The sequence below is a fragment of the Neoarius graeffei genome, chromosome 5 (genome assembly GCF_027579695.1).
Source record: "Neoarius graeffei isolate fNeoGra1 chromosome 5, fNeoGra1.pri, whole genome shotgun sequence".
NCBI lineage: Eukaryota > Metazoa > Chordata > Actinopteri > Siluriformes > Ariidae > Neoarius > Neoarius graeffei.
In genome coordinates, this window is record NC_083573.1 from 29,104,700 (window position 1) to 29,128,900 (window position 24,201).

The 24,201-nt window shown below is 40.7% G+C and overlaps 1 protein-coding gene across 1 annotated transcript in view; it reads right to left on the reverse strand.

The window, feature by feature from the left end:
* chrnb2 (cholinergic receptor, nicotinic, beta 2) overlaps positions 1 to 24,201 on the reverse strand; it is an 88,968-nt gene that overhangs the window by 12,659 nt on the left and 52,108 nt on the right. Inside the window, exons 2-3 of the mRNA XM_060921471.1 lie at positions 22,063 to 22,208; positions 8,535 to 8,579 (exon numbers count right to left, since the gene is read on the reverse strand). Of these exons, the coding sequence (XP_060777454.1) occupies positions 8,535 to 8,579; positions 22,063 to 22,208 (191 nt within the window). The remainder of the gene's footprint in view (positions 1 to 8,534; positions 8,580 to 22,062; positions 22,209 to 24,201) is intronic.

Genomic DNA, 24,201 nt, shown 5'->3' on the forward strand with positions numbered 1-24,201 from the left:
TATGAGTTGGAGAAATAAGTGTCTACAACAGCAACGCACTATCACAAGGTAGTGGTGTGAAGGAAAAGCATTATGGAAGTATTTACCAAAAACCCGTTTTGGAGCAATTGCGTCGGCCAAAAACAGCGCCCCCCATGGAAGAAAATTCCCAAAATGTGGTATACATGACATGGGAGGTAGTAAGAGGGTGGCCGTGAAGTATGACCAAATTTGAGGAAAGAATGGATTTTTTGCCCAAAAATAGCGCCCCCAGTGGCGAAATATCACAGAAATTGGGTAACATGTCAGAAGCCCAATGAGTGATTTGCGTGTGAAGTATGAGCAGTTTTGAGCAATTAGAAGATTTGTAATGAATATTTAAGCATGTAAAATTTTGCATTGAAAATTGATTGACGTATAACTTCTGAACGGTTTATGCTACGTGAAACGTTTCTAGGAATTTTTGTCAGCCATGTCTATAGATGATGTGTATCAATTTTGGTGACATTCCTATGAACGGTCAAGGAGGAGTTGCGCCTTCTTCGTGGCCATGCATTTCGCTCAAAAGTGAAATTACCTCACTTCCTGTTGGGCGTGGCTTATGCATTGGCATTACATTTTTGTCCGGCTTAGTGAGATACATATGCGTACCAAATGGCATGCCACTACTACAAACTACATGGCAACCAGGCACCTTAATGCGGGAGACCAAAATCACAACGACTTAGGGGGCGCTATAGAGGCCCTGAGCCCCGGCCAAGTTTGGGCTTTTGATTCTGAGTAGCGGTGGCAATTCTCGGAACTGGTGCCAAATTTCGTGCGTTTTCGCCCATGGCAAGTGCCCCGAAAATGGCCCAACAGCGGAGAAAAATAAAGAAGAAGAAGAAGACGGAAGAAGAAGAAGACGGAAGAATAAAAGGGGGGCGGGGGCATGCGTCCCCGCGAAATACCTTCCACAGCTTCTTCGGAAAGAGACATAACTCCCACAATGGTGACAAAGCACAGAATTGGACACATGGCAACAATAGGGTCTCGCACTGTACGGTGCTCGGGGGGCGCTATAGAGGCCCTGAGGCCCGCCCGGATCTGGGCTTCTGGTTCTCAGTAGCGGTGGCAGTCTAAGAAAAAGGAGCCAAATTTCGTGCGTTGTCGACCATGGCAAGCGCCCCAATAAGGGTCTTGTAAAGAGTTTGCCTGCCAAGTTTGACAAATCAGAAGCCGCAATATCACTTTTGCCATAACCAGCACCCCCAGGGGCGAAAGTGCACAAAGTTTGGCGTATATGTCAGGTGAGCTATGAAGAGTTTGCGTATGAAGTTTGATGATAATTGAGTAAAGAGAAGATGAGATATAGATTTTGGAAGAATAAATTTTTTGGTTTCTCCCACGTCAGTAGGTGGCGCTATGCTGTACATGAGCGATTATGAGTTGGAAAAATAAGGGTCTACAACAGCAACGTACTAGCACAAGGTAGTGGTGTGAAGGAAAAGCATTATGGAATTATTTACCAAAAACCCGTTTTGGAGCAATTGCGTGGGCCAAAAACAGCGCCCCCCATGGACGAAAATTCCCAAAATGTGGTATACATGACAGGGTAGGTAGTAAGAGGGTGGCCGTGAAGTGTGACCAAATTTGAGGAAAGATTGGATTTTTTGCCCAAAAATAGCGCCCCCAGTGGCGAAAGTGCACAAAATTTGGCGTATATGTCAGGTGAGCTATGAAGAGTTTGCGTATGAAGTTTGATGACAATTGAGTAAATAGAAGATGAGATATAGATTTTTGAAGAATAAATTTTTTGGTTTTTCCCATGTCAGTAGGTGGCGCTATGCGGTACATGAGCGATTATGAGTTGGAAAAATAAGTATCTACAATAGCAACATACTATCACAAGGTAGTGGTGTGAAGGAAAAGCATTATGGAATTATTTACCAAAAACCCGTTTTGGAGCAATTGCGTCGGCCAAAAACAGCGTCCCACATGGACGAAAATTTCCAAAATGTGGTATACATGACATGGGAGGTAGTAAGAGGGTGGCCGTGAAGTTTGACCAAATTTGAGGAAAGATTGGAATTTTTGCCCAAAAATAGCGCCCCCAGTGGCAAAATATCACAGAAATTGGGTAACATGTCAGAAGCCCAATGAGTGATTTGCGTGTGAAGTATGAGCAGTTTTGAGCAATCAGAAGATTTGTTATGAATTTTTAAGCATGTAAAATTTTGCAGCGAAAATTGATTGACGTATAACTTCCGAACGGTTGATCCTACGTGAAATGTATTTAGTAACTTTTGTCAGCCATGTCTGTAGATGATGTGTATCAATTTTGGTGACATTCCTATGAACGGTCTAGGAGGAGTTGCGCCGTCTTCGTGGCCATGCATTTCGCACAAAAGTGAAATTACCTCACTTCCTGTTGGGCGTGGCTAATGCATTGGCATTACATTTTTGTCCGGCTAAGTGAGATACATATGCGTACCAAATGGCATGCCACTACAACAAACTACATGGCACCCAGGCACCTTAATGCGGGAGGCCAAAATCACAGCGACTTAGGGGGCGCTATAGAGGCCCGGACCCCCGGCCAAGTTTGGGCTTCTGGTTCTGAGTAGCGGTGGCAATTCTCGGAACTGGTGCCAAATTTCGTGCGTTTTCGCCCATGGCAAGCGCCCCGAAAATGGCCCAACAGCGGAGAAAAATAAAGAAGAAGAAGAAGACGGAAGAAGAAGAAGACGGAAGAAGAAGAAGAAGAAGACGGAAGAAGAATAATAATAGTGAACTCTTACAAGAACAATAGGGCCTTCGCCCATAGGGCTCGGGCCCTAATTATTCAACTGATCATGGATCAAGTTGGCAGTGCTTGCACAATATGAGGCTTAGCATCTCACCAGGTTTTGCAAATGAGTGATTTTCTACCTCATGATTTTCAATCTAGTTGTTCATTACAACTTTTTGAAAAAGCCAACAAGCATCTTCATGTACCCAGCATCTTCCTTGCCAATGAAGAACAAATCCCTGAGGAACATGCTAGACAAGCTACAGCTTTGGATTACGTGGAAAACTGCAGTGTTATGATTTCAATCTTGTTTCACCAGCAACATGCCAAATAGAGGGACTAAGCGAGAAGGACATGATATCTTCAGGACCAAACAGGAGAGCTATGGACTCAGGTAAAGACAGAGATGGGGGTGTTTGTATCATTGTAAGCAAGACTTGATGTACGTATGTACACCATTCTTACTTTGTCCCACTGTCCTGCTGATATTGAGTTCTGTATTATTAAGTGTAGACCTTTGTAGCAGCCCTGTGAATATACACGCACCATAATCACTGTAGTCTTTGCCCCTCCAGATACTAATGCTAAATTAACCATGAAATAACTCAGTGCTGCTATTAGATAACACATTGTATAAACATGCATGTACAGTGGTGCTTGAAAGTTTGTGAACCCTTTAGAATTTTCTATATTTCTGCATAAATATGACCTAAAACATCATCAGATTTTCACACAAGTCCTAAAAGTAGATAAAGAGAACCCAGTTAAACAAACGAAACAAAAATATTATACTTGGTCATTTATTTATTGAGGAAAATGATCCAATATTACTTATCTGTGGGTGGCAAAAGTATGTGAACCTTTGCTTTCAGTATCTGGTGTGACCCCCTTGTGCAGCAATAACTGCAACTAAACGTTTGCGGTAACTGTTGATCAGTCCTGCACACCGGCTTGGAGGAATTTTAGCCCATTCCTCCGTACAGAACAGCTTCAACTCTGGGATGTTGGTGGGTTTCCTCACATGAACTGCTCACTTCAGGTCCTTCCACAACATTTCCATTGGATTAAGGTCAGGACTTTGACTTGGCCATTCCAAAACATTAACTTTATTCTTCTTTAACCATTCTTTGGTAGAACGACTTGTGTGCTTAGGGTCATTGTCTTGCTGCATGACCCACCTTCTCTTGAGATTCAGTTCATGGACAGATGTCCTGACATTTTCCTTTAGAATTAGCTGGTATAATTCAGAATTCATTGTTCCATCAATGACGGCAAGCCGTCCTGGCCGAGATGCAGCAAAACAGGCCCAAACCATGATACTACCACCACCATGTTTCACAGATGGGATAAGGTTCTTATGCTGGAATGCAGTGTTTTCCTTTCTCCAAACATAATGCTTCTCATTTAAACCAAAAACTTCTATTTTGGTCTCATCCATCCACAAAATATTTTTCCAATAGCCTTCTGGCTTGTCCACGTGATCGTTAGCAAACTGCAGATGAGCCACAATGTTCTTTTTGGAGAGCAGTGGCTTTCTCCTTGCAACCCTGCCATGCACACCATTGTTGTTCAGTGTTCTCCTGATGGTGGACTCATGAACATTAACATTAGCCAATGTGAGAGAGGCCTTCAGTTGCTTAGAAGTTACCCTGGGGTCCTTTGTGACCTCGCCGACTATTACACGCCTTGCTCTTGGAGTGATCTTTGTTGGTCGACCACTCCTGGGGAGGGTAACAATGGTCTTGAATTTCCTCCATTTGTACACAATCTGTCTGACTGTGAATTGGTGGAGTCCAAACTCTTTAGAGATGGTTTTGTAACCTTTTCCAGCCTGATGAGCATCAATAATGCTTTTTCTGAGGTCCTCAGAAATCTCCTTTGTTCGTGCCATGATACACTTCCACAAACATGTGTTGTGAAGATCAGACTTTGATAGATCCCTGTTCTTTAAATAAAACAGGGTGCCCACTCACACCTGATTGTCATCCCATTGATTGAAAACACCTGACTCGAATTTCACCTTCAAATTAACTGCTAGTGAGCAATTCCAGCGTTATGGACGTGACACTTGAACTCAAAATGGCAACAAATGACCCAGTGCATGTTTTATTGTCTCCCAGTATTTAAACAGGTGTTGCATATTTTAAGGCTGTACCATACTGGAGAAGTGATAGAACAAGAACAATTCCCATAGTACATCTAAGGCATGCCAGAAAATGCCAATAAAAGATGCGTTATGGATGTGATAGAAAAAGTATCACTTTTCTTGGGTGACTGTACATTTTTATCAAACTCTGTGAAATCGTAAACCTAATGTCGAAATGGAGATATCCATTTGATAGAGGGGTCCAAGGTGAATATTAAAAAATCTTTGTTTAAAATATTTTGTATTTCATGCAGAGTTTCGGAAGGAAAAGTCAGCGTTATGGATGTGACGAAATTCCGTTATGGATGTGACGCGTCTGAAATGGACATGGCATATGTTTAGAAAATCAGCAATTTAACCACCATAACCCTTTGAAAAACTCTCTAAATATCAGCTAAAACTATCAAAGTTCTTAAATAATATTTAGGATGGCTATTGTTTTGCTGTTTTGTGGATTTTAGCATACATTTCTGTGGCTTGTGGCAATAATATAGAATTGTACATGATCAAAGTTGATTTTAGCTTGGGTTTTACATTATAAGAAAGAAAGACTGACATATTAAGGCGAAGGGAACAATTCTTGTGACAAACTGGTTCAACTTATTCACATCTGTAAAATACAGGCCTAGGTGATATCTCTGGGAGTGGTTTTGATGTATTACATGTTGCTTTATTTTTGCATGGTGAGGTTGACATTTACATGGAATTGCCCAAATCCTAGAGGTTCACATACTTTTGCCACTCACAGATATGTAATATTGGATCATTTTCCTCAATAAATAAATGTCCAAGTATAATATTTTTGTCTCATTTGTTTAACTGGGTTCTCTTTATCTACTTTTAGGACTTGTGTGAAAATCTGATGATGTTTTAGGTCATATTTATGCAGAAATATCGAAAATTCTAAAGGGTTCACAAACTTTCAAGCACCACTGTATGTACCAATGTAACCAAAGCCTACAAAGCCATTTTCTTACCCCACTTCAGGCGATCTCAACACCTATTCTTGTTTAACTCCCTAAATGCACTCCCATCATCAAATGTGTGATGCACTCCCTAAATGCACTCCCATCATCAAATGTGTGAAGCCTTCAGTGAAGACTGTACAAATGTGGCTAGAAGGAGCAGACACTTCACTAAAGCACAAGTTCCAGCACACAGACTAGGACATGCTTGCTTCTAAGGCCACTCGGGACTCCCACATGTACATTAATATCTATAACAACTCTGTTCTAGACCACATCAATAGGTGTCTTTACACAGTCACTACCTATTAAGAGAATTATTATGTTTCCCAATCATAAGCCCTGGATGAAAAAGGAAATCTGCTTCCTACTGTGAATACAAGATTCTGCTTTTAGAGCAAAAAACACAGGAAACCTGCAGCTCATCTAGTCCCAACCTGAGAAAGGGAATCATGAAAGCAAACTATGAGTATAAACTGTAGATGGAGGACAACTTCAAAAACACTGACCCTTGACACATCCAAACACTCAGCCAACAAACCTATTAACATTTCTCCCTCAATCAGTGATACCCCCCCTCCCTGAAGAGCAGAGCTGAAATGCAGAACCTCACATCAAAGCTCAGCTCCCACCCAGTGACCTAGAACTCACACCCTCCACCAGTGATGCATGCTCCACCCTGAGCAAAGTGAATGCATACAAAGCTGCTGCCCCTGATGGCATCCCAGGCCGAGTGCTCAAGGCCTAGACAAAGCTGGGCTGGGGTCTTGGACATTTTCAATCTGTCCTTAGGCCAAGCAATGCTCCCCTCCCACTTCAAAAGAGTGACCACTGTGCCAGTGTGTAAACATACCACTGCCATGACCCTCAATGACTTCCTTCCTGTTACCCCCACCCCTATCATCTCCAAGTGTTTTGAGGTGATGATCCTTGGGCTTACTAACAGAATGCAGTCTGATAGGCTTGACAACCACACCTCCTCCACCTTTATACTGAACATCAGCGTTCCATAGGGCTGCAAGCTTAGCTGTCTCCTCTCTTCACTTTTCACCCACAACTGCATACCTGTTCATGTCCCCAACAACATAATCAAGTTTGCAGATGGCACCATGGTGGAAGGCCTGATCAGCAACAATGATGAGATGGCCTGCAGGAAAGAGTTGTGTACTGACAACAACCTGGGCCTCAACACCTAGAAGACCAACAAGCTTATCATACATTACCAGCAGAACATTAAGTTCCTGGGTATCCACATCTTCAAGGACAAAGAAGGCGTGACAGCATGCTTACTTCCTGAGATTGTGGAAAGTTCACCTGCCTACTCAGATACAAGTGAACTTCTCTTGCTGTACCATCGAGAGCATACTGTTGAACTGCATCTCAATGTTGTATAGCAGCTTCTCGGACTCTAACTGGAAGGCTTTCAGTGGGTAGTGAATACCACTCAACACATCACTGATACCCAGCTAAGCCTCCACTGAGAACATTAATCGCAAACACTACCTATGGAAGTTGAGAGGCATTATCAAGGACATCTCTCACCCCAACCATGGACTGTTCACTCCTCTCCCATCCGGGAGCAGGCTAAGGAATAGCTTCTTCTCTTTGGCTGTCAATTTGCTGAACTTCTCACAACAGCACAAATCCTCCTCCCCCCCCAAACCCACAATTGCTCTTTGTACACGAACTAACTATATACAGTTCTGCACATTCTTCAACTTGCAACTTACTTTCAGTCGTACTATTATGTCTTTGGTTTCCAGTGGACCCATGTTGACTTACGTACGTATATACCACTCAAATTGCACCTATGTTCAATTTTACTGTACTGTCTTGAATTACATTAATTTATGTCTCTGTAGTCATGGTTACACATATCATACTATTTGTACTGGTTGTCGGTTTGTACTTTTCTGCCATCCTACCTCACTTGTCTCTGTTTTGCACATCACATCAATGCTTATCTACTATTTACTGGTTAGACACTAACTGTATTTTGTTGTCTTTGTAATTGTACTGTGCAAATAACAGTCTAATCTAATCTGATCTAATTTAATCTAATCTCAGAATTATCAGTACTGCTCATGTTAAGCAGTGATGATGGAATTTTATTGATTCGAAAGTTGGAGAAAAATACATTGATGCTCTAACTTTTGATAAATACTCTGGAAGAGACCATTAAAAGCCATAACTAAAAGCTGTCAGCTTAACACCCACGCAGATATAAAATTGGAGGGGGGGCTAATGAATGTCTGGCAATATTGATGGCCATTTAGCATACATCCTGCTTGGCTTTGATCAGAAAAGAGCCATTAAAATAATTTAATTTTCGCTTTCACTCCCACACAGAGCTGAGCAGAATATATGACAAACACTGCTATGAAGGCAGTGTAGTAATGTTTTACTGACAGCAGGCCACGTCCTGCCAAGCCAGATATTTAACCATGAAAAACATGATCAAATGATTCAGCTCTGAATTCTGAGTATGTTTATACGTGTGTGTGTGTGAGCAAATAGCTGGCATTGCCCACCACAGCTCAGGTGCTACTGACGCTCAGTTAATTCATGCATGCATATGTGTTGGTGTGTAAATGTGTGTTTATGTTTGTGAGCATGAAGAATGGACATTGGTAGAGATGAAGGAAAGGGATGTGTTTCCCTAGTAGAGACTGACCTGAGTGAGCCAGACGTTAGTGGTCATGATCTGCTCTCTCTCATGCTGTTAACACACAGACATGCATAAGAAAATCACTCTGGCTGGTCATAAATAAATGTGTAACAATATATATTTATCATTAAAATGCCAATGCAAAATTAGTTATTTTTTATGGAATGAGTATAATATGACAGTAACAATAATTACATTAAAACAGCATAAATAAGATCATAAATGAACAAAATCCATTATATTATTGACCATGTTGTAGCTTTAAGCTTAGAATCAGTAGCACAACATTATAAAATCTCAGTTCATTCCACTTTCAAGGCTGACCAATCCCCTGGAGATCCATTACAGAGCATTATTTTTAAGCTTGCAGCCTAGGTAACACACCTTATGATTTGCAATGCACTAAAGGCACAGAAATTGCAACAATCAATGCAATTTTCAGACAATGTTCAGTGAGCACTATAGTAAAAGTGCCAGTGAGAATAGAAGCCAACTCAGTGTCAGTGTTCTGTTACAAACCAATGTGAGTATAATATTTTTATTATGTTTACACACCCCATGTATTTATTAGTTTATTAATTAGTCATGACAGTTACAGCATAGCACAGGTACTGCAAAGGCAACAACATGTAATACATTTAATTAACTAAATATACATTCACCATCCACTTTATTAGGAACACCTGCACATTCATGCAGCTTTCTCATCAGCCAATTATGTGGCAAGAGCGCAATGCAAACAACAACAGCAACAACAAATTCATGCAGATACAGGTCAGAAGCTTCAGTTAATATTCACATCAAACATCAGAATGAAGAAAAGTGTGTTACTTTAACCATGGCAGGAATGTTGGTACCAGATGGGCTGGTTTGGTATGTCAGAAACTCCAAATCTCCTGAGATTTTCACACATGGCAATCTTTAGAGTTTACACAGAATAGTGTGTAAAACAAAAAAACATTATGTGAGCGAAGGGTCTGCAGGCTGAAACACACTGTTGATGAGAGAGATCAGAGGAGAATGACCAGACTGGTCTGAGCTGACAGGAAGGATATAGTAACTCAATCAATTTTTACAACTGTGGTGAGCAGAAAAGCATCTCAGAACACACAATACAACAAACCTTGAGGTGCATGGGCTACAATAGCAGAAGACCACCTCAGGATACAGAACAAGAATCTGAAGCTATCATGGGGACTGAAACTGAACAGCTGAAGACTGGATAAAGAACAGGTGTGGGTTTTTTTTTCTAATCTTCAGTTGTCCAGTTTGGGTGAGTCTATACCCATAATCACCTGAGGTTCCTGTTCTTGACTGACAGGAGTGGTACCTGGTGTGGTCTTCTGCTGTTGTAGCCCATCCACCTCAAGGCTCAATGTTATGTGCATGTTGAGATGCTCTCCACGGTTGTAAAGAGTAATTACTTGAGTTACTACTGCGAGTTGGCCTGGTGGTTAGCATGTCTGCCTCTCGACTGGTAGATCATGAGTTCTACTTGTGGTTGGGTCATACCAAAGACCATCATAAAAATGATACCTACTACCATCTGGCAAGGCACACAATAATATCAAAGTAAGTAGGGAGTCAAACTCTCACGGTTACCAGTGGACTAGTCCCCCCCCAATATAACCCTAGCTATGTAATAGGTAAGAGGCCGAGGGCTACTGAAATGGAGATCAACGCTGCCCAATGTAGCATGGGAAGGACTTTGATTATTTTGTTTTGATTGAGTTACTATATGACGTCGAACCAATCTGGCTATTTTCCTCTGACCTCTTTTATCAACAAGGAGTTTTCACCTACAAAATTATCACTCAATCAGTGTTTTTGTTTTTCACACCGCTCTGTGTAAACTCTACAGATTGTTGTCTATGAAATGCCCAAGAAATCAGCTGTTTATGAAATACTCTGGTACCCTTCCGTTACCTACATTCATGCCCATACTTGCCAACCCTCCCGATTTCGGCGGGAGGCTCCCGATTTTAGCCTCCATCTCCCGCCTCCCGATCGTATTTGTTAAAAACGGGATAATCTCCCGGTTTTGGGAAATCCCTACCGCCAAGTTAAAAATACTCCCGATTATGTCCAATCTGAATCGTATGAGAAACACTGCTGACGTCAACTGATTTATAACCAATCAACGAACAGAACGACAGTCACTTCCATAATGTAGGATTCACCCAGGCTGTCCGACATTTTCTACAAGCAGTCATTCATCATGGCCACTAAACCAAATACCAAACGGCAAAAATATGAATGCAAATACCAGGTTGCATGGGAGAATGAAGTTCCATGGATAAGCAAATGTTCGACCAGCCAGTTACACATTTTAAGATAAAGATACCTTAAATCAGAATATAATGAACATTTGAGTGTGAAATTAAACTAATCTTCCATACCATTTCAGAAACAAACTGTACAACTTCTAAAGTGTTTAGTGAAATTTTGCATGACAGAGAATTTGTTTGGTAAGTGTATTTGAATAGTGTGGTAGTGTCTTACTGCTATTTTGAATTAATGTTTGAAAGTTTTAAGTGAAAGTTTACAAGTGAATTATCTGTAAAGTAATTGATTTTGATAGAGTTTTGAGGTTTTAAGTGAAAATTACTAGTGAGTGTATTTTGGTAGTACTAAAATTTAGCATTTGAGTGAATTTCTTTGTGGAGTATATTTTGATAGTATGGTAGTATTTACCGGTATAGTGCCATTTTTAAATTTTGTTTGAAAACTTTCAGTCAGGCGGCACGGTGGTGTAGTGGTTAGCGCTGTCGCCTCACAGCAAGAACGTCCGGGTTCGAGCCCCATGGCCGGCGAGGGCCTTTCTGTGCGGAGTTTGCATGTTCTCCCCGTGTCCGCGTGGGTTTCCTCCGGGTGCTCCGGTTTCCCCCACAGTCCAAAGACATGCAGGTTAGGTTAACTGGTGACTCTAAATTGACCGTAGGTGTGAATGTGAGTGTGAATGGTTGTCTGTGTCTATGTGTCAGCCCTGTGATGACCTGGCGACTTGTCCAGGGTGTACCCCGCCTTTCGCCCGTAGTCAGCTGGGATAGGCTCCAGCTTGCCTGCGACCCTGTAGAACAGGATAAAGCGGCTAGAGATAATGAGATGAGAACTTTCAGTCAAAGTTTGCAAATGAGCAAATTCCTTTGATGCATTCCGATAGGATTTTGATAGGATTTCTAGTGCTTTTTAAAAATTCTGTTGGAAAGTGTTTAGTGAGAGAGATGCATTTTAGTAGTACTAAGACAGTGCAGTATTTATTTAATTGAGTTGTTACTATTTTGGTTAAATCTTATTAAAATTTAATTTGTATATGATATTATGGCGGCACGGTGGTGTAGTGGTTAGCGCTGTCGCCTCACAACAAGAAGGTCTGGGTTCGAGCCCCGTGGCCGGCGAGGGCCTTTCTGTGCAGAGTTTGCATGTTCTCCCCGTGTCCGCGTGGGTTTCCTCCGGGTGCTCCGGTTTCCCCCACAGTCCAAAGACATGCAGGTTAGGTTAACTGGTGACTCTAAATTGACCGTAGGTGTGAATGTGAGTGTGAATGGTTGTCTGTGTCTATGTGTCAGCCCTGTGATGACCTGGCGACTTGTCCAGGGTGTACCCCGCCTTTCGCCCGTAGTCAGCTGGGATAGGCTCTAGCTTGCCTGCGACCCTGTAGAACAGGATAAAGCGGCTAGAGATAATGAGATGAGATATGATATTATAGTTCTCTCTGTATTTTTACATGAGCTTACAGAAGGAAAACACATTTGATGCAATCCAATAATACTTTCATTCACTGTGACTATTTTAAGAAATGATAAACATTCTTCTAAAGCATCACTTGTGTTATTTTCTGTGGGTCTCTGTATGTATACAATATTCAGGCATGAGATTTTTCAGCTAAAAATCTAATTTAAGACTTCCCTTTCATTGTTATTATATTAAAATTCAAGACAAGAGTATTATTTCAGATTTTTCACTCTGAGCTATCTCATGCCTGATACATGAATCCCATAACCTATAGTAATTGATAGAACAATATCAACAATTCAAAAACTCTTTAATTGTATAAATTTCAAATGGTTTGCAATTCATTGGGATCCACTGTTTTTATCATTTCAACCACGCATCATACCCTCATCCAATTGAAAATGTCATTCACGGACTTCCGGTGGAGCGAGAGTTGAGATGACAGCGTAAAATCTGAGCTCCTGTATCAGCTTAGCTTTTCCCACTCAATATTATAAAATTCATTTATTTGTTTTCAAATTCACTTGCAAGAATGAGTGCGGACAAACCCAAGAAAGCAAAGACGACTACGAAAGCGCGAGAAACTGAGGGAAAGCTGGGAGATGGAGAGAAACACGGAGGAGCACATGGCGGGGATGAAAGCCTGGACACAATTCGAGAAGCAGTGAGTGCAGCTGTAGCGAAAGGATTGGAAGCCCTAAAAACCGAGCTTAAAAAGGACCTCCAAGAATTTAGTAAGTGCTTTAGAGAAGATATTAAAAAGCAAATGGACGAATTCACTTCCGAAATACATAGAAAACTCCAAGACGTGACAAGTCAGATTGAAGATGTTACCGAACGGGTTGGAGAGATTGAACACAGCATGGCGGATGCGGAGCGGTGGGATATTGCTGTTAAGGATACGCTAACTCAGTTGTTGGCAAACCAGCGAACGTTGCAGGATAAAGTGACTGAGATGGAGGGGCACGCGAGACGGAACAACATCAGAATTTATGGAATACCAGAGGACGCAGAGGGTACTTCTGCAACAGCATTTGTGGTGAACATGATCAAGACGCAACTCAGTGAGGACATTGATCCTAACTGGAGCAGTGACCTTGGGATAGAACGCGCTCACCGCGCACTAGTGGCTAAACCATCCGCTGACGCTCTGCCACGCTCAATGGTGGTTCGCTTCCTCCAATTCACCGTCAAAGAAAGAATCCTCTACGCAGCTTGGAAGAAAGGTCTTAGCCACAATAACCAACGAGTCTATTTTGACCATGACTATGCCGAGGCTGTGCAAAAGAAGAGGAAGGAATATGCTCCTATTAAGAAAGCACTGAAGGAACAGGGGATACGATTTCAGACTCCAATGACCAGAATGTGAGTTCATCTGCAAACCGGCTCGGTCACATACTACAACGCGACACAAGCAGCAGAGGATCTGAGAAGACATGGGCTCAACGTGGGCAAGGTCACATGCGAGAAAAATGCGGAGGCTTTCACGGAGGAAACACTGGCCAAGCTGCTACCCTGGGAGGTGATTAACAAAACTCGTTCCAGAGGGGAAAAATTCCAGCAACAGGCGAGAGAGAGACTACAGGAATATCGCAGGAAGGATAAGGACGCCTCAGAAGATGAGAACCACTCACCTCAATAGTCGCCTTTTTTGATCATATTGGAATAGCTGATACTAATGCATCGTCAACAGACTGCCACAAAACTTTTTTGTTTTTGCGTCAGCTTGCCGAGGGACCCCACCTAGTGGCAGTTCCCTCACTTTTCCTAAAGGTGATAGGTCACCTTTCTTGTTGGAAGCCCTGTTCATTTGGTTGTATTATAGTTATAGTTCCCCTATTCCTTTTTCTTTTTCTTGTTTGAGGTCTTGGAGTGTACAATCACAGGATACCAATGATAATATAAATGCATTATCAATATTATAATATATTGTCATGGAATGTAAATGGGCTTAACAATCCTATAAAACGTAGCAAGATGATAGCCAAGGTTAAAAGGGACAGGGTAAATATAGTGTTTTGGCAGGAAACCCATATGTCTGCAGATGAACATGAAAAATTTAAAAAGCTGGGTTTTAGAAATACCTTTTTTCATCATACAAAAATGGCAGGAAAAGGGGAGTAGGAATACTAATTTCAAACTCGACCCCATTTGAATTTGTTTCTGAAATAAGGGATAAAGAAGGCAGGTTTGTTCTGGTTAAGTGCAAAATAGATCAGCGAGAAGTGACTTTATTTAATATCTATGCCCCTCCAGGGAGTGAGACATTATTTTTTAAAAAAGTGTTTGATCTGATTGCAACAGAGACATATGGAACGCTTATTTGTGCTGGTGACTTCAATGTACTCCTCAATCCCTCTTTAGATACCACTAATAGAAATAGGAAAAGGAACCTCACAGAAAAACTAATTAATAAGGCCCTAAGAGAACTGGGACTAAATGATGTGTGGAGAGCAATACATGGCTCAGAACCTGGGTATACCTTCTACTCTGGGAGACATGCAACTCACTCAAGACTAGATTATGTGTTTATGTATAAGAAGGATCTGCATAGAATTAAAGAATGTAAAATAGGCCAGAGAATTCTCTCTGACCATGCGGGAGTTCATAGAACAATGCATTTGGAAGGCAAAAGGCGCAAAACACTTTGGAGGCTAAACTCTGGTATGTTAAATGATGCCAGTTTTGTGTCAATGATGAAAATAGAGCTAGACCTACGTATATCTCCAGGAAAATGATAATGGGACTGTAAATTCTAGTATGCTATGGGATGCGTTTAAGGCTGTCTTAAGGGGCAAGATAATAGCTTGGTCAGCTTTATCAAAAAAGATAAAAACAATGCAACTGTCAAACTTGGAAGAAAAATTAAAGAATCTTGAACAAATTCATATTACCAATAGAGACCATGCAATTATTGAACAAATAAGACTTATTAAGCAGGATATAGACAAAATACTTAGTGAGGAGGTGGAGAAAAAACTCAGATTTATGAAACAAAGATACTATGAGGCCGGCCCCAAAGCATCAAAGCTGCTAGCCTGGAGACTAAAAAAGCAACAGGCTGAAAATACAATTCATAAGCTAAAAGACCCTGTTACAAATAAGATTGTTAAAAATCTAGATGACATACAAAAAGCCTTTGAGAAATACTATACATCTCTTTACTCTAATAGGGACCAGGCAGATACGCAGACAATAACTGAGTTTCTAAATTCCCTAGACCTCCCAAACATTGGTACACAAATCAATGAAAAACTAACTCAACCAATAACAAGGGAGGAGATAAATGATGCCATTTCAAGTCTGAATAATAACAAGTCGCCTGGTGTGGATGGATTTCCCCCAGAATGGTACAAAACCATGAGAGAACATTTGGTACCCCTTCTTGACACATGCTTTAATTACATATTAGAGGACGGATCTCCCCCGCCATCTTGGAGAGAGGCATTCATATCTGTCATCCCTAAGGAAGGGAAGGACAGGATGGACCGATCAGTGTGTTAAATGCTGACTATAAGCTCTATGCAACAATCTTAACAAAGAGAATGGAAACTGCAATGCATGATCTAATAGATGAGGACCAAACTGGATTCATTAGAAATAGACGAACACAAGATAACATTAGGAGATCCCTCCATATTATCGAAAATATTAACAAAACACAGTCAAGGGCCATTATTTTAAGTTTAGACGCAGAGATGGCCTTTGATTCAGTGGGATGGAATTTTCTTTACTTAGTAATGAAAAGATTTGGCTTTGGGAATAAATTTATCAGTTGTATTCAAGCACTCTATTCCTCCCCAATAGCTAGAATTAAGGTAAATGACAGTCTTTCAGATCCTATTAGCTTGGAGCGAGGATGTAGACAGGGCTGTCCTGCCAGCCCCAGTCTCTTCAACCTGTTCATTGAGCCTTTGGCCCAGGCCATAAGACAGGAGGCAAAATTGACAGGTATCTCCATTGGAGGAGAGGAATACAAAGTAAGCCTATATGCCGATGACGTACTTGTCACATTGTCTGAACCAGCCACTGGTCTACCTATTTTAATGGATATGCTGGAAACATATGGGAAATATTCAGGTTATGTTCTTAACATTAATAAAACTCAGGTTATGCCATTTAATTTTGCTCCCACACAGGAACTTAAAACAAAATATACGTTCAACTGGAATTCCACCCAAATCAAATACTTAGGAGTATATTTGACTAAAGATCTGTCTCAGTTATTCCAATCTAATTACAACAATGTTAGTAAAAAAATATATGAGGATCTAAATAGATGGAGTCTCCTCCCCCTTGACTTTGGCGATAGAATTAGATCAGTTAAGATGAACATCATGCCCAGATTACTTTATCTTTTTTTGTCACTTCCTATAGACATTCCTACAAAACAATTCAGAGAATGGAATAAGCACATTTTCATTATTTGTATTGGATAATAAGAGGCCAAGAGTGAAATTTCCCACACTCCAGTTACCAAGGGAGCGGGGGGGGCATGGCACTCCCATCCTTAAAGGACTATTATATATCAGCTCAGCTAAGGCCACTTATATGTCTACGCAACCCATCTTATAAAGCTAAGTGGAAAGACATAGAGACATCTTTAACAGATGTCCCATTACAATCATTAATAGGTTGTACTGATAGGGATAAGGTAAGACCACAGACAGAGAATGACTGGGTGAACTTATCATTGAAGATATGGTTTGAAATTGTTCAACCCTATCAGCTCCAGAGGGAGGTAAAACTACTCAGTTGGCCTGCTTATGACCCTGACTATAAGCCATCACTGTATGATTTTAGATACAAACAATGGGTTTATCATGGTATCACATCTCTATGTACAATAGTTAAAAATAGAATACTCTATAGTTTTGAACATTTACGGTATGTAAGGTCTATGGGTTGAGGAGACAGGATTTTTACAGGTACTTACAAATCTCTGATTATTTCTGTAAAGAGGTTAGGGACTCTGACCAGAAAGAATGGTCTAAGGTTGTTCAGTTGTTTATTGATGCATACAACTGCAGGAGCAGTAAAGGACTGATAAGTAAACTGTACTGTGCTGTCACATCCCTTAAGAAGGACTCCACAGAATATGTGAAGCAACGTTGGGAAAAAGAACTGGACATTGTAATAACAAAGGACATATGGATGAACGCTTGGAAAACACAGTCGACTACTACTAATTCATTGGGGTGGAGAGACTTTTGTTGGAAGAATCTGATTCGCTTCTTTATAACTCCTAAGCAAAAAGGCAAACAAACAGACACTCAGCTGGGATGCTGGAGAGAATGTGGAGAAAACATGGTGGACCATGCCCATATATTTTGGTTGTGCCCCCCCATCCAGACTTACTGGAGGGAGGTGACAGAAGTCATTGATAAGATTTTGGGTTTTACTGTGGATGCAATATTCATTTATCTTTATTTAGGCAATTTTCCTGAGGGATTGGACAAAGATGATGAGTATCTCCTAAAAATTCTGGTGGCTGCAGGGAAGAAGGCAATTACTAAATATTGGCTTCAGAGAGACACCCCTACTGTGGGCACATTTGTTGGCATTGTTAAACATTTACACCTCCTTGAGCAGATGACCTATTCCCTACGGCTCCAAAAAGAAATTGGAGAGAGAAGGTGGGGGAAATGGTCCATTTACATGAATGACAGAACCAACAACATAGGTTAATCAGTCATGTACTGACCGTGTTGTGCATTTTCTTTGTGACCTCAAGTTTTTTTTTCTCCCCTTTGTTTTCCTCAATGTTGTCATTGTGACAAAAATACCATAAATAAAAAGTTACAAAGGGGGCGGCACGGTGGTGTAGTGGTTAGCGCTGTCGCCTCACAGCAAGAAGGTCCGGGTTCGAGCCCCGTGGCCGGCGAGGGCCTTTCTGTGCAGAGTTTGCATGTTCTCCCCGTGTCCGCGTGGGTTTCCTCCGGGTGCTCCGGTTTCCCCCACAGTCCAAAGACATGCAGGTTAGGTTAACTGGTGACTCTAAATTGACCGTAGGTGTGAATGTGAGTGTGAATGGTTGTCTGTGTCTATGTGTCAGCCCTGTGATGACCTGGCGACTTGTCCAGGGTGTACCCTGCCTTTCGCCCGTAGTCAGCTGGGATAGGCTCCAGCTTGCCTGCGACCCTGTAGAAGGATAAAGCGGCTAGAGATAATGAGATGAGATGAGAAAAAGTTACAAAAAAGAAAATGTCGTTCACGCACTTTTCTCCCCCATGATAATTTTGAAAAGTTGGCAAGTATGCATGCCATGATCAAAGTTACAGCGATCACACTCCCCTCCCCCCGGTGTTTGATGAGAACATTAACTGCAGCTTTTGATCTATATTATCTACATGATTTTTTTATTTTTTATATTGCACTGCTGCCAGATGATTGGCCGATTAGATAGCTTCATGAATTTTCAGGTGTACAGGTGTTCCTAATAAAGTGGACAGTGAATGTATATGCAGTAGGCATCCAAACAATCACAAATGGATCTGTTTGGGCAACTCAGACATGCCCCAAATTCCCACTTGACAACTATCAACTGTTCAATTCGCACCACGTGTGCTCTGCATGTGATGCTGGCATGACAACATGTTTTATTTTATCAACAAAACTAACTGCCAAATATTCAGTTCTGTCACTAAAACATGGCTCATTCCACTTGTCCGTTGGTCTGAAACTGGTGTCCTGAGATGATACTGACAGAAATTCCTAACTTTTCCATCAACACCTTTCACACCTGGAATGTACACTGAGGACACAACGTTGTCAGGAATTCCAAATTATATGAAAATATGGTGAATTCTGCAGTTTCAAAGACTGTTGAATGGAATCAGGATTAGAGACTTTAATATGTGGTCAGAATGTTTGCTATGTTTTATTTAAAGAAAGCAGCAGATCTGTGATGAAAATGATGGCTAAATGGGACCACTGTTGATGAGGAATGGGTAGAGGCAAAAACCTTCCTGTTGGAAAAGCTCTATCAGCCAGTATTGTTTCCCACCGGCATTTCATCTCCATTAGTTAATGAGCCCTGGTGATTCCAGGATGGTGACTGACAGACGTGGGCATTCATAGATTTTTACATTCATGGCATTGAGATGACGCTGTATGATTTACTCTAGCTTGAGTAATTTCTAAGACCACCTCCCAGGCAATGGCTACACTGAACCAGGATTTGGGACGAATGATTTCTAGGGATTTTGATTTGGATTGTGCAGGATATAGTAGGGCATCTGCTTTGCAATTTTTTAACCTGGTATATAGGAAATTATATCCCTCATTAAAAAATTCCCATGCAGGGATTGGCCAAGGCTGGCTCATATGACATAAAATAGTTCCACCACTGATTAAGCAATGTATCTTGTGACATCAAAAAAAAAAATGGATATGGTGTAGGTCAGTCATGGCATATCCTGGATATACCATGAACTGACGTCACAATTTCAAACTATAAGGCCGACTCAAGTCACAGCTGTGGCTCCGCGAGCATTTCTGTGTGTGTGTAGATCTATGTATCATGATCACATCTAGCGAGGCAGGTGATAACATGTACATATACACATGTGCAGGTCAAAGGGCACTCAGACGTAAACAACAAACATGGCTGCCTCCAGTGAGTTTATGCCAAGATTCAATCTTAACACTTTTAGTTTGGAATTTTTTGATGAGGGACACAAGTTAAATATACCATGCACTGAGAGGCTGCGGTTGAAATTATGGATTCTCTTCGGTGACTGGCATAGTACTATGCTGCGCCCCTCAGAAAACAGTACTAAGACAGTCACCTCAGAGAATCCATAATTTCAACCTGAGCCTTTCAGTGCATGGTATATTTGATTACTATGCACTTCAAAGTGGAAAAAAACAGTGCTCATTTTGCTTGAAGATGGTTTAGCATTTAACAGTTGTTCAGTACTCTAGGTTTGTGATCTTTGAATGCCAGTGAAATCCCTTCCAGCCAATGCCTCCATTATTTCAAAGCTAGCTTTATTTCCAACAGCTTTCAGCTTCCATTATTATAATTTCTCTCAGCGGAGATAGCTTGCATGAGAAGAACAAGAAAGAGTTCCCCTGTGAACTGTGTATGATTGTGAACTATCTGCAGAAGTAAAACCCCTACATTAGCTTCAGAAGTCTGTTTATGGGAGAGTACCGTATATGATCGTGAACAGGTGACACCAATAACAAGTTTGACGATAGCTAATGGGGATCAGGGTCACATGTGATGGGTCATATGGTAGTGTTTGTTGCTCTTTGATGTGCATGGGATTCAGGGTTTCAGCAGAGACCAGTATAGACTGAGACATGACAACTTGCAGTTATATTGCAGTTATATTTACTAATTTAATTCTCATTTGTTGGAAACTTATTTTGTTTTTCATCATCATTTTTTTCCCTCTAAAGCAAATTGTGCAGACCAAACTCAAAGTTGTAGAGACATTAAATAATTTGGTCAATGGCTAGTACTCTGTCCCACTACTCAGGCAAGCGAGATGAGCCCAACTAGCCTGATGGTGGCACTATAGCACAACAGTGAATGTTTTAGCCCATCTCTTGAGAACCTTGAGGCGTAGAGACAAAATTCTTTTTCCTCTGATCCCTTGACTAATATCATACCAGTCTGTAATTTGAACCATTATGTACAAAAACCCACTTTTGTAAACTAGTCCTAGGATTTGTATGACATTTTCATAAATTCAGTGTCAAATCACTCATCAAAATCTGAGTCGAAATAATTATCAAAAATGCACTGACATCTGTAAACAATATTGCTGCCACATGCCAATTCTAGTTAATTCTTGTGAGGCACAGCCTAATTTACTCTAACAGCTGGATCAGTGGTTGGTGGCATGACAGGGGGCATGACCATATGGTCATATATGGGGGGGCGGAGCTAAGTTCAGATAATTATTTCACAGGAACCGTAAGGCCAACCAAGCTGAAATTTGATATATATCCATCTGTGTGTTAATCTGGAAGTGGATTTTTAATTGATGACTTGATTAAATTAAAAATCAGCAATTAGCCATGAAACTTCAGAAGTTAAGTCGATGAAAGTTCATTAAGAAGTTTCTCTAGCAATGCACCAGCAATCTGTCCTCATGAGAAAGAAAATAATAAGAGTAATAGCTAACAATTCAATCATTAAGAGTTACCACAGTTTTTATTTATTTATTTTTGAGGAAGACATATGTCCAGTTTGAGCTGACTGACTTGAATTTAAAGTGTCAGCTAAGATTTTCTCCAATAATGGCAAAAAAAAAAAAAAGAAAGAAAGTCAGGGATTATCTGTCACATGTGAAAGGATAACATGCATTTTCATTTTGAGGAACTTTATACAGGACTTAAGACATGTTTATAGTTGCTTAATTAGTTGAGTTTATCATTTAGATTACTACTTATCTTTTTTAGATTGACTTTCAGTTATAGCTAACTGTTCTTAGTTGTAGTGTAAAATTCAGTAAGGTTAGTTTGTTGATTTTGTGTTTAAGTACCCATGTCTTAGTCTGTCTGCTTTGTTTATCATGAAATAATATAACAGTCTGTATACAATAATGAACTTGTGTCGATTTACTATTATTAGTGGTGTAAAATGCTTGCTCAAGACTGACAAGTCTTGTGTTGATTTATGATGGTTTATGGAAATCCTTCAGAGTTATAGATACAAGTCTTACAAGATATCAAATATCATTATTTAATATAATGGATATTCAGTTGAAATATGTTTTATGTAATGTCCACTTTGTAATATTTCATGCACATTTTGTAAAATGAAATGGAAAGCTGTCCTCACCACACTGATAAGCTGTGCCAGTGAGACCATCAGGTGCACAGTCACCAACTCCGAGCCATTTGTCGCTGGCCGAATGAGTTTGTTGTAGTGAGCAGGATTTAGGAGATGCTCAACCAGTCGTTCCTCTGTGTCAGCTCCTTGACTACCTGTAAAAAGAAGCACAGCGAGTGTTATCAAGTAGACCAATAACTAATATTTAAAGGGTGTAAAAGCGGTCATTATTTGCAAAAATTAAGCAATATCTGATTAGAAATTGGTATATATTGATAGAATATTGGGGGCACGGTGGTGTAGTGGTTAGCACTATCACCATACAGAAAGAATGTTCTGAGTTCAAGCCCAGTGGCCAACAGGGGCCTTTCTGTATGGAGTTTGCATGTTCTCCCCGTGTCTGTGTGGGTTTCCTCCGGGTGCTCTGGTTTCCCCCACAGTCCAAAGACATGCAGGTTAGGTTACTCGGTGGCTCTAAATTGACCGTAGGTGTGAATGTGAGTGTGAATGGTTGTTTGTCTCTATGTGTCAGCCCTGCGATGATCTGGCGACTTGTCCAGGGTGTACCCCGCCTCTTGCCCATAGCCAGCTGGGATAGGCTCCAGCTTGCCCGCGACCCTGCACAGGATAAGTGGCTATGGATGGATGATAAAATATTGTCAACATATATTCAGTTCTCATACGGAAAGGAATTTACTTCTAAAACTTCCTTCTGTTTATGTTCATGTGTATGTCTGGAAAAAGTCATTTACATTTAAATCCAGCCATGAGTTGATTTTCACATAAATCACTGACACTACTTTGCCACTGCGGGAATATGAAACATATTGAATAATTAAACAGCAATTAGGTCTGAATGATATTAGCTACAATTGACAATTGGGGAAAAAAAGTGTTTATTTCAATACCACAATCACAATTTTAATCACAATTATTCAGGCAATTGCTTTATCATCTTTGCAGAAGCCATTCTTTTCAACCACTGGAAATCAAAAGCCCATATTTCTCAATCTCTGGATAAGAAAATACTCCTCAATCAAATTATAAGACTAGTCTTTTTACATGTAACATACATAACAATTCAAATTGAGTTTAAATAAATGTCTCCAATTAATCCATCCATCATATGTAACCACTTGTCCTGTGCAGGATTGTGGGCAAGCTGGAGCCTATCCCAGCAGACTATGGGCAAGAGGCAGAGTACACCCTGGACAAGTCGCCAGGTCATCGCAGAGCTGACACATAGAGACAAACAATAACTCACATTCACACTTACAGTCAATTGACAACCACCAATTAACCTAACCTGCATGTCTTTGAACTGTGGGGGAAACCAAGAGCACCCAGTTGAAACCCACACAGACACGGGGAGAACGTCCAAACTCCACACAGAAAGGCCCCTGTTGGCCACTGGGCTCGAACCCAGAACCTTCTTGCTGTGAGGTGACGATGCTAACCACTACACCACCATGCTGCCCCTCACCAATTAATAAATATGTGAAAAACAGAATGCAACGAAATAGACATAAAACCAATGTGGTCTTTGTAACAAGCTTTTTGACTCAATTTCTATGAAAGGTTTCAAAGGTTAAGATTAGACTTATGGGTCTGGTTTGTTTGTCCTTTCTTTCCAACTTCTATTAAACTTCTAACAATCAAAATTTTAACCACCCTAGCTCATTCAAATTTGCAATAAAATTGAGCAAAAATATAATATTTTGAATGTTAGCCAATTATCTACCTTATTTATAGACTTACTGGCCACTTTATTAGGAACGCCCATCCACCTGCTGTTTTATGCAGTTATCTAATCAGCCAATCCCTTGATAGAAGCACAATGCATAAAATCATGCAGATAGAAATCAAGCGCTTCAGTTAATGTTCACTTCAAACATCAGAATGGGAAAAATTGTGATCTCTATGACTTTCACTGTGGCATGGGTGTTGGTGCCAGATGGGCTGTTTTGAATATTTCAGAAACTGCTGATCTCCTGGGGTTTTCACACACAACAGTCTCTAGAATTTGCACAGAATGGTGCAAAAAGCAAAAAAAAAAACATGGTGTGAGCTACAGTTCTGTGGGTGGAAACGCCTTGTTGATAAGAGAGATCAGAGGAAAATGGCCAGATTGGTTTGAGCTGCCAGGAA